Below are 12669 nucleotides of genomic sequence, written 5' to 3' on the forward strand. Positions count from 1 at the left end.
TGAAATTTAATTGCAGTGGGTTTGAATATTCAAAAAATGTTACAAAAAAACAATTTAATGACATTTCTTCTCAAAAAAATCCAATTGTTCATATATTACAGAATACAGATATTAAAACAGATTTAAAATGCAATGAAACAGGTATTTTTAAATCATATTGATTACTTTATAAATCTAGAAAATTATTGACTTCTATAACACATAAACATAAAATAGATTTTAGATTCAAATTCATTTCGGAAAATGAAGCAAGTATTTCAAATAACAGTTTACAATCAATATCAATAAAGCCTATAATTAAATTAGGATTACAATCATCAGAAGATTTATTAGAAAATAACAACAAACTAAAGCGCAAGAAAAGTATAGTATTTTTAGAATCTATTCATAATATAAATAAATTAAAAAAAAAAAGTATTAAAACTATAAATCAGTTTTCTAAAAACTTAAATGAATATTTAGATTTGAGACAAAAAGATTCATTACTATATAAAGAACAAAGTATTTTTGATAAAAATAAATTAAATGACTCCCAAAAATCAACTCAAAGAACACTAAGTTTATCAAGAGTAAATCATACTGTAGTTAGAAAGTTTCCTGGACCAGCAGGGCTATTATTTAAAGATAATGATGAATGTGAACAGAGGGATAGAAATTATGTAGATGAAAGTAATAAGAATATTTCTACTATTGTTTGTTCTCAAAATACTAAAAATCTCTTTCATACAGGAGCTTGGCAATTAATGATGGATGATATGCCAAGTAATTGTGAATTATTCAATATTGCAAATATTAAAGACAAAGCTATAGAATTTAGCAAAATTTTAAAAAAAATTCCTTATTTAGCTGGTATTATAGAATACATCAATTATAAACCAAATAATCCACATATTATTATTAAAGATTTATCTGGTCAAATTGATGCTTGTATTCATCATACTATTTGTAAAATATATCCTAATATGCTTGGTACTAATACAGTTATACTATTAAAAGATGTTAGACTTATTGTAACTAGCAAAAAATATGTTTGTATAATTATTTCGATTAAAAATTTAGTGAGCATTTATTCTGATCACTTAAGATTAGTTCAAACAAATTTGTTAAAACAACTATTAAATAAAAATTATAATGCTAATTTAAATAAGTAATAATTAAATATATCTGATTAAATGTAATATAATGGTTTTTGCAAAAACATTAATTAACATCATAAACAAATAAAATATTAAACTAATAATTAACACAATAAAAATATATAAACAAACTTTCATAGAAACTCTAGTAAGTTATTAATATTTAAAAATTTGCATAATGTTTTTGAGTATATTTATCACAATTCAGATTGTAATGAAGATAATTTCACTTTCAGTGAATATTCCAAACTGAAATTATTAAAAAATTTATTAATTTCCATCAATATGAATAAATTTAAATAAATTAAATATAACATTGAAATAAAAGATTTATAATAATGCCGAAATCTTTGTAATAAACTTTATTTTGCATAAGAATTTGAAATCTAATGGAAGTAAATGTGAAAATTACACAATAATAAAGATTTATACAAGTAAATAAAAATAAAATTGAATAACTCCTGAAGTTGTCTTGAATATCTAACATTCTGCAAATTTTTATAAAAATAGAATTTTGCATTTGATTACTAATATTATTCATCTTCAACATTAATTGAATAAAATAACGAAAAGCGAATTAAATTATAAAGCATACTATTTCATTAAAGGAATTATAGAACTCAATATAGGAAATTAAATAAAAATTATTGATTATATACTTTAATTTTCAAAATAAATTTTATGAAAATGATAAAGTTTTATTTAAACTAAATCTAGGTACTATGTAACCAATTATAATAAATAATATTCAACTATTAATATTTGGTATTGACAATTATATAAAATAGAGGGTTTAAATGTGTCTTATAAAATCTAAAAAATTTTGTGTTTTAATTGTCTTAGGATAAAATTTAAAAGCTTAAAATTATAATTATGTATTTTCTTATAAATTTTATATTGTTAAATCTCACAATTTTTTTTTAATATAATAGCTTTTATATGAATATGATGAATATGAAATAAAGTTTATATAAATACAAAATATAATTATTATAAAAATATTCAACAAAACAATTTCCACTTTAATATTCCAATTTGATACTTAATTACTAAATTATTCTTAGTTGGTAATAATATATTATCAAATAATACTATTATTTATTTATTACATTGAACTTCAAAAAAAAAAGATATGAACCTGAAAGTGAATTTCTTTTTTTTGCAATTAATTTTCAATAAAATTAAAAAATTTTAGTTTTGAAAAAAAATTGAATATTTATAAAAAAAGTAATATTATTCATAACATTTCGTTTATATAAATTAGTTGTAATCAATGTTTGTAATATTCAATTTATTGATTATAATAGGAATGTAATATAATGTTTTTGAGTCTGTTTGTGTTAATTTAACATAGATTTAGTAAATATAACTGAAGTTATTGAGATTGATGAATTATTAATTTTCTTTTTTTTCATTAAAATAATAAATTATGACCAAATATCTATAGATAGATGAAGATCAAAATTAATAAAATTGCTTTAAAATTTCTAAAATTGATTATATAGTATATATTATACTTGTATGCACATTACATTTATTATATATGACTAATGGGGAGATACTGTTGTGTATTTGTTTAAGAGTTTCCTGAGTTTTGTGTATTTTACAGACACTTTTACAGAAAAACAATCCGATATATTATTAACTCCGTAATATAACAATCAAGATTTATACATGAAATAATACTTTTACAGAAAAAAGAAACTGTAGACGTAACAGCTGTAGAAGAGGAACGCTTTGTAATCTTAATTAAATAATATAGAATTTCATAAGCTGGGACAATTAAGCTGACCTACATCTGTATATCTTTCACGCAGCTTGTAATGCCTAATACAATTATGAACAAAATTAAACATGTTCTTCTTCGAGAATCTTTGTGAGGCATGATCTATCAGCTCAGATCGTAAACATTTTAGGAAATGATAAATTGATATAATATATTGCAATACATTATAATTGTCTATTATGGATTTATAAAAAATATTTTAAATATTATCCTAAATTATATAAATTTTGAAACTGATGTATACACGATACATTTAAATTTAAGAAAACAATGTTTGTTCATATAAATTCTACATGTGCTTGAAAAATTAAATAAAAAATTGTTTATTTATTTTTCTAACGCGTATCGAAGAATTGTCATATCATTCAATTTTCAATTATTAAATAAGATTTCAATAATATATAATGTAATCTGTTAAATATTTATTCAAATTCTATATATTAAAGGGTGCTATAGGCTATTTTCAAATTTAATATCAAATCAATCGATTACAAGATTTGTATTTAGATACTGAAGAATTAGATAAATTTTTGGTACTTAATATTTAACAAAGACGAGTTAGCATTTAGCTTATTAAAAGTACATCCATGCATTCTAAAAATTATGAAGAAAGTGTACATTGGAATATGGAATTTAAATTTAGTAATGTTTAGTAAAGTTTAATAATGAGAAATAATCAACTCAACTCGTATAATCAGCAAAAAGAATAATACAAATATGCAATTTTTATGATACTTTCTAAAGTATTTAAATTTATATTCTATAATTTTCACAATAAAATAATGTAACTATTTTAAACCAAAATGAAATTTAAAACATGCATACTTTAAACAAGTTATTAAGACTGATTACTGATACGATAAATTTTCTGGTAGCTGCACAATGAAAATTTAATGTTGAAGAACTGTCTATATGTACTCTTTTAAAAACAGAGCAATAATAAATGCTGTTAATTAATATAAAATAATGTATTATATAACAATAAGAAATATACATTTTTTAAATTTTATATTAAAGATTTATATTTATTTATTTAAACGATTTGTGTATTAAATAGTGTATTTGTGCTTCGTTTTAATCTACTTATAATTTTAGTTGGTTGTATATTATCAAAACATTCAATAATCTGTTAATTTAAATAGATATTCACTTGATTAAAAAAATTCTTGAAATGCCTTGAGTTAATAAAAATAAAAAATTGAATCATTATTATATTTTTTTCGTATGTTGCAGTTTAGTGAATATTAAAGTTGCTAAACTTCAATGAAGCTAACATAAATATTACCTTAAGATTTTAATAACGATATCAAGTTCATGAGAATGGGGTATAGACATGACTATAAATAGGTACCACTATCTTAAAAACAAGTAATTTAGTTTTTTCATTCTATTCTGACAAATAAATTGATTCTGGCATTTTATAATAATCTGACATCGAAAATTTATATTAGATTTGGTAGTAATTCTTATGTTTTTAAATTAGATTCTGCATACATGGTACAATTTTTAATAACCTATTTATTTGAAACTGAAAGGTCGGTTCAATAATCTAGTCCTAGAATTTTAATTTCAAATAACTACAATACACAATAATATTACTTGTATCATATTATTCATAGAAAATTTTAAAGATTATGTATTTAGTGTTTAATCTAAATTCAAGATTCTTTTATAAAAATACTTTTCGCAAAAATATAAAAACCATGAAATATAATTTCATATTAATAATTATGAAGAAAAGTATTCGGCAGTCTGTTTTTTTAATAATATTAAATATATGCATATATAATTAATTTTAATTGCTTTAAAAGAAAAATTAAATTTCTGAACTAGAAGGGTTCTAATTAAAAAAAAATATGATAAAATTATATATGCACTATTAAATGAAAATGATAATAGAACTTTATACTTTTAAAATCATTTCATTTAGAAACCTTAGAGATTTTTATACAAACTAAGAAATACAATTTAATAATATAGTAATCAAGAATTTCAAATAATGGATTTAGTTTATTTATAGTAAATTATCATAATTTCTTTATTTTTATAATTGATGGTATAATTTTTTTATTATAACTTGTATTAATATTAAGATAAATATATCAGTTGAAATGTCCACAGTGTAATATAATAAATGTTACTACATTTTAAATAGGTTGCAAGACTTAAATTAATTTCTGTAGTATTCAATTGATATTCTTATAAGTTTGTACATATTAATTAAGAAAACAAATTGATTCTACTTTATAAAAAATTATGTTATATGAAGTATGTGATTCGCAAGACTTCGCATAAAATAAAACATACAATTACATAAAATGAATATTGAATTAAAATCTTATATCATAAATGAATATAATAAAAAAACTCTTTGTAACAAGTTTTAGTTCTTGCTCTAATTTAAAATATTTTTTTTTTTTTAATTGGATATAATTAATAAAAATCTGTAAGTGAAAACTATTTTGTACATCAAATATTTTATTAATTTCTACAGCTAGTATTTTAAACAAAGAAAAAGTAAAAAAAATTAATCCATTTCTTACTTATATAAAATAAATTTATTAATAATGTTGATATGTTTTAAAATCACAAAAATATTAAATTTATGTTAGGTTATTATGTATATAAATACAATTTTTTTATAAAAGTTATTTTATGTATAAACTTACTTACATGTTTATGCAATCAAGTATTATTAACTTTATCATATTTAGAATTTATATTACAATTAATATCAATAACTTTTTAGGTACATAAGAAAATACACAATTTATACAAATATTGAAACATGGAGATCAGCCCGTAGACCATTAGAAAATTAACAATTGTTCTTGTCATCATTAGTATTATGTTAAAGCAAACTAGTATTATGCAAAAACAAATTTGATAGTACTAATTTGAAAACTCCGACATCTTTAATTATAAATGACGTGGATGCATCATGTTTATCAAACATTTGATACAATTATATTCGATATGTGATACTATTTTGGTAATGCAGCATCTTCATCTGTGCTTGTGATAATATAGTTTAGTTATTTAAAACAATATAAAAAAATAACGTAATTGTCAATTACGAATAATTACACAAGAAAAATCGTCTCAAATTTATAAATCATTTTGAGATTAAAATTAGAATTATCAATTTATAATTATCGTCCTTTCTTAATCAGTCTCTAAACTAAGTTATTTACATGCTGTCTGAGATCAGACTAAAAGCGCTTTCCTGAGATGGTGAAGGGAGGCTTGCTGGCAAGTGGAATGGACAATGCAATAATTCAATACTGCCTTTGTATGAGTTGGTTTTCCTTTTACTGAATATAATGATATAAATAATCAGTGGTCTATTGAGGTGAGATTGAATGAATGATACAATGAATAGGTGTGAGTTTCTTCAAGTAGTATGAGTGATAATAATCTTGTAAGTGTATTCTTGATGTTGCGCGTAATTATCCTACTGGAGATGCGCTGATGAAGGGTAATAATGCCGTGAAGAGTGTAACGGTTTGAAAGGGGAGTGTTGACGTCGCCGATTGCCGCTACCGGTAAGCTGGAGAGGCCTGAGTGGGGCGCTGGTGCGTGACGTCACTGTTGAGGAGAATTGATGCCGCCATGGTGGCGTTGATGTGTGACGTCACTAATGAAGGGCAATGATGATGCCGTGGTCTAGGTATTGCTGCTTACTTAACTCACAGAGCCGTGTATTAATGATTCGTAAGAAGGTGTGTAATAGCGCAGCTTACGTGTGGAGTCGATCTCAGTTGTATTGATGGTACGTAAGGACGTGTGTAATAGCGTAGCTTACGTGTGTGGAGATAGATCGTTGTGTATTGGATGTGACCTCTATATAAGTGGTATTTGACTTGTAAGACGGCGAATTGTGTGAATGTAAGGCGATCTCTGTGTAAATGGCGTTGACCTGTAGAACAATAATTTGATCTTGATGATTGCTTGATTGAACTAGTAAGAGGATGAGATCGTCATGTGCAGCTCCTTAAATATTCTCGTATAAACAAGCTGCGTTAAAATTGCATCGGTGATCGTTGCTATGCCGATATTTGTCGTGACATAAACAGGGCATAGCCTTGTAGAGTTCATTTGTTATTACTTTTGGAATTATAGTAGTATATTCGAGTTTTTCTGTTATAAGCATTCTTTGAATTCGTTAGTCAGTTTTTACAAAACAAATGCTCGCGCGCTCATACTTCTCCCACTTTTATTTCGCTTAGAAACTACTGCAATCCGTAACACATGCACTTCCGTCAATATATTCCTTATGGCAACTTTATGTTATAAATATATTTTAATCGTCGAATTGTACGTAACTGTAATTTAAAAGAATATTTTATTTTAATATAATTTACCATTTTTCTAAAGTAACTTTTTTGTTTAGAACCATAGTTTTTTAATAAATTACGGCTCGATTTCAAGTAATTTAGATAATATTATTATAATAATAAATTAATACTAATAAAAACAACAAAAAATTAGAAATTGAAGCATAGAACCAAATCAAAGAAACAAATACCGTAAAAATAAAATTTTATAGAATATAATAAAAATAAACCTAATTTATAACAAGAAAAAATTAGTTGAGACAATTTATAATTATATAAAAAGGAAAGAAAGATCGGAAAAATATATTGTTAGAGAATAGAAATATTGTAAAAAATTGTATCATGAAATAAATGGTGTGTTAACATTCTATTATGTAGACTGATCAGATAATATTATAAGTATAATACTGAAAGAATAAGATTGCATAAGAGATAGAAATCTTAAAGGAACTTTGTTAAATGTGTAACATTCTTCTAATCATTTTTCTTTTTTTAAATATGGAAAATAGTCAGAGGTATAGAAAAATGCGACATTGTCCATGATATGACGAATACTCTCGAATATATTTTAAACTATTTATTGTGATTCATTATCAAACAATGACAAAAATAGTTACGTGCAAAATTCGATAATAAATAATGTTGCTAGGATTTATTGTTAGGAAAGAGTATATCTTATTACATAGATTTATATTAACACAATTATATAGTCCTTTTTACAATAATTTTAGAAGTAAATTAGAATTGTATAGCCATCGAAAAAAATTATTACAAATTTTTTTATGATTTTGCCGACTAATATGACATTGGTAATTCTAATAAATTTCCTATAAGTATGCATTCTCACAACATAATTTGTATTCAACATCATATGTACTTTTATAAATACATCTAATAATCTAGTTTTAAAAATTCAATTTATTATTTAATAATATAATAATTGCTATTTTTATCATCTGCTATTTACTTTTATTTTCATTTACAGAAATTTATCATATATATATTTTACTTTTTTATAATTATTTATGTACATTATAATAATTATTATTGTACTTAAATACATTTATGATTATTTTTACTGTCAAATTTTATTTTGTTACATATATTGATATTTTTTCTGGAAGAAATACTTATATAAACAGTTTGAATTTTTGACGTCCCATCTTTATATTCAAAATTTTTTAAATACATATTGTAATCTCACCAATATTTATTAATCCCATCTAGATAAATAATATTTCCATAGGTTTATTTTTGTAGAATCGATGTTTCTTAATAATCTAATCGATTTGAGAATTAGCGTAAACATTTATGTAAAAAAGTTTACAATTCAACGTTCTCATATTTTAGATTCTAACAAACCATGTATTACTATCTTTATTTTATAAATTTCTCAATGACCCATGAATCTATTAATCTTATAATTCTTCTGACAAAATAATTTTGAAAATGCATATGAAAAATGTTTGGATTACTTTCGAAATTTTCATAAATATATTTTTTCATATATATTTATTTAAATTTCTTCAAGGTATTTTCTCTAATGAAAAATCTATTAAAAAATTAATGAGTGTTAGAGCAGACTTATATCATTAATCTAAAATAAACTACCTTTAAGTGGTCTAAAATATTTTAGAGAATATAATATAATTTTAGAGAAAATATAATAGAGAATCTCTGATCAAATGTTATCATTTGGGAAAAAATCACAATGGCTACCATTTTAAAGAAAAATTTCAACCGTTATCAGCTCAAGGAAATTATTCAACGATCATATAAGAAAATTTTCCAACGGTCGTTGGAGATTCGGAAAAGTCGGCATATCCAAAATGAGTGTACAATCAACCCATTGTTTCTCGCACCACAGTCGAACCCATTGTTCTAGCGCTATGATTGGCCCTTTTGTTCTCAGCTAACAAAACTGTGTGGATATTTAAGGTAAGCGCACCATGAGATAGGCGCTACTCCGTCATAAGCTAGTCAACCAAGGCACTACTCAGTCATTGTTATTTAGTCGATCATAGTGTGCAATTCAGTCATGAGCTAGTCAACAATAATCACTCAGCCAAACCGAGTCACAAGGGAAGCAGTCGCAAGCCGTTCCAGTACTAGTGCAGCTATTACATACACTCTCAGCAGAGTCGCTATGGAAGGCCCTTCTAATACTAAGTGAAGCTATCGCACACTAAGCAAAGACGCAAAAGTAAGAAGCGCTCTGATTGTAGCCGCCAAGAAAGAGGATCCCGGATTGGAGACGCCAAGAAAAAGGCAATTCGTAAATGACCACGCAGTGGTCAAGAGAACACTCTCAAGGGATGTGTCTCTTATAAGGAACGCCAAGAAACACCGACGTACTTTCCAACAGTAGAGATGCCAAGGAAAAAGGAGTCAAAGGACTACTCATGTTCTTCACATAATAAGAGTAGGATAGGTGCACTACACATACCATCACAAAAGCCAAGGGAAGGAAGTAAGAAACTACAAGGAGCCGAACGAGGCAATATCTGTAAGGCAACCAAGCGCACACAATCTGCAGAGCGACTAAAGGTGTAAAATAAGCTCAGAGGAGAGCAACATTCAAGCTACCACCACGTGCCATTACACGAAGAAGTGCTGATATTTACAATCTCACACTTCTACGTGCACTCTTACACCACCAAGTGCACCACATGAAAGGGATTTGGAGGTTTACGACCTCCTACCTCTATATGTAGTGCACGTTCCCACCACATGGCAGTCATCAAGGAACAGCAATATATATATAATATTTCCATCATCTACTTAAATCATTATAGTGTAGTTTAAGTTTATAAAGTACAATGCAAAAAACAAATGTATTAAATATTGAATCACTGCAATATCCTTTCCACTTGCTCGCATTCTCCCACCAGACCATCGATGGTTTTAGTCTAATTCTAGACATTTTTTATCTAATTAAACTTATTTTTCTGATTTAATCAATTACTTTATTAGTACCGTCTATGTGCAGAAAATTGTAATAATTATATATTTGTTTTATTTTTCTTTGTTAAATAGTTGTAAAATATCCAATTTTTGCAATTGCTAATGATCCTATTACAACTTTTATTTCCTATTAGTCCTTTTAAAATTGTTTCTGTTATTATTGTATAAAGAATTAATTTTTAACAGCTCATGTTTGTAAAGAAAATATTATGAAATAAGTAGTTAATGTATTTAATAATTCTATATTAACTTCTTGAACAGTAAATAATATTTTCCAGCATTTTTTCTTTACATTAAAACGGTTTATGTCCGAATACCACATATCAAATAGATAAAGTTTATCAGTGGTTCCTTCGACATACCGCTTTGCTTTCAACGAGTGATATACCCATTTACAATTTATCTTAGCGAATTACAAAAGTCAAAATTCTAATAATTTAATCTTATTATATATTTGACAAATTTCTTACTGCTATGATATAACATATTGTTAAGAAATGCTTTAGTTGATACGTATTTACTACCTGTAGTGAGTACAAAGTAGTTCATTTTTTTTTATAATTCACAATAAAACTATGTTTGCATATCATTAATCACCAATTATACAAGAATTGTAAATATAAGCTTTTATATTATTCAAATAACTCAAATTATTAATTAATTAACATGTTTCTAATTAAATTGAGTGATTTTTTATTGTTTTTACTTAGTATAAAAATCCATTATTATTATATATATAATTTCCATAAAAAATTTAATTCGCGTAATGCTTAAACTACATGATTTATACGAATGTTAATTTCAAATTATCATTTAATTTTTGTGTAACTTGGTTGCTTTTTAATTATATTTATATAAATATTTGTAACTTAATCTAAATAAATCTTTATATTTTTACTAAGCTATGAAAAAATAATTAAAGAAAATTACAAACGATTAAAAAAAAAATATAATCTTTATATTTTGTTGAAACAATTATTTTAAAACAGATTTAACAATAATTGTATTAAATAAGTTTGTAAAAAACCCCATTCGCATCATCTGATTACATCATATTTTATTACCGTCAACATTTTTTGCAACATTAATGGCCGCCATGTTATTATTATATCTATTCATAAATGCGTTTTTAAACATATTCAATATTAGAATTTTGGTATAGATGATCTTTAATCTCCTACATTTTATTGTAGCATTTAGATCTGATTCAAATATTGATAGTTTTGAATTAATTAAAATATAAATAGTTTTTAAATAATTTCAAAACATAAAATACTACTTGAGAATCTGGGAGTTCCCTTTTATTATATATTTAACATTTGAATTCATTTTTTACATTCAGAGTGGTGAGTAAATGTTTAGTATGCTAGTAATAACTTGTTATTTTATTAATCTTATAACATTGATAATATTCGGTACTAAACCGACTATTGATACGCTTTATTAAAAAATTTATAAAAAAAGATTCGACTTTTGCAAATATTTTTGATAGGAAGACTAAAAATAATGATTCATTTTAGATAATAAAGATATGTGTCTAGTATAAAAGTTTGAATAATTTATGTAAATGCTTTTGGCAAATTAGTCGTAAAACATACTAATTTTTTAATTTTTGACGTTCCTGTATATAACATATGTTTAACAATTATATGATATGAGTATAGCTATAGAAGTTTACTATATATAGAACTTAAAAAAATTAGAATATGTAATTCGAAATGATGAGTTTTTGAATAATTTTGAAATAACTTTGAAACTTTATGTGTATACAATGACCAATTTAGTCTTATATAATAAGTATAATAATAAAGGATTTATTTTACTAAATAGAAAATTTATAATAATAGTTATGTGGAATACAAAATATCATAAACATATAATTATTTTAACCTCATACAATAATTTAGTATACTTATATAGAAAATTTTAATAAATAACATGGTATAAAAATTATGCTATTAAAATGTTATAATTTCATTACTATTAAAAGATTTTAAATTATATATGCTTACAAAATCTGTTTCTATATTGCAGAAGATTTGCATTAAATAATAAAATAATATTATAATGGTTAATGCATAAAATGAACATTCATAAAATATAAATCAACAGTGACTAAAATTTTATCTGTATTGTTAAGACATATCAGCAAATTTGATTAAATATTAAAAAAGTATAGGGTTATAACAATAATTCAGCAAGATTCCAGTCTTATGTATATATATTAGACTTTATTATAATTTATTATAATGTATATTAAAATTTTATAAATATTTTTATAATTAAAGTTATGGTAAATATTTTGTTTTAAATTTAGAATTATAAAATTTTTTAATAAAAAATGTATTGAATCGATAGAAGTTGTTTAATTTATCCATTATGTTTAAATTAAAATTGAAACAGTATGATCGACAATTATAAATAAAGCCTTCCGTTTATACTAAAA

The 12669-nt window shown here is 24.0% G+C and overlaps 1 protein-coding gene across 1 annotated transcript; it reads left to right on the top strand.

The window, feature by feature from the left end:
• Window positions 1-446: 446 nt before the first annotated feature.
• LOC105366550 (uncharacterized) lies at window positions 447-1351 on the top strand (the record flags this gene model as incomplete). The annotated part of the gene is made up of 2 exons (XM_011505041.1): window positions 447-1102; window positions 1345-1351. Coding segments are annotated over 2 exons (663 nt in total), but the record flags the coding sequence as incomplete, so codon positions are not given.
• Between the last annotated feature and the right edge of the window lie 11318 nt (window positions 1352-12669).

The sequence above is a fragment of the Ceratosolen solmsi genome, unplaced genomic scaffold, assembly GCF_000503995.2.
Source record: "Ceratosolen solmsi marchali unplaced genomic scaffold, CerSol_1.0 scaffold49, whole genome shotgun sequence".
Lineage (NCBI taxonomy): Eukaryota > Metazoa > Arthropoda > Insecta > Hymenoptera > Agaonidae > Ceratosolen > Ceratosolen solmsi.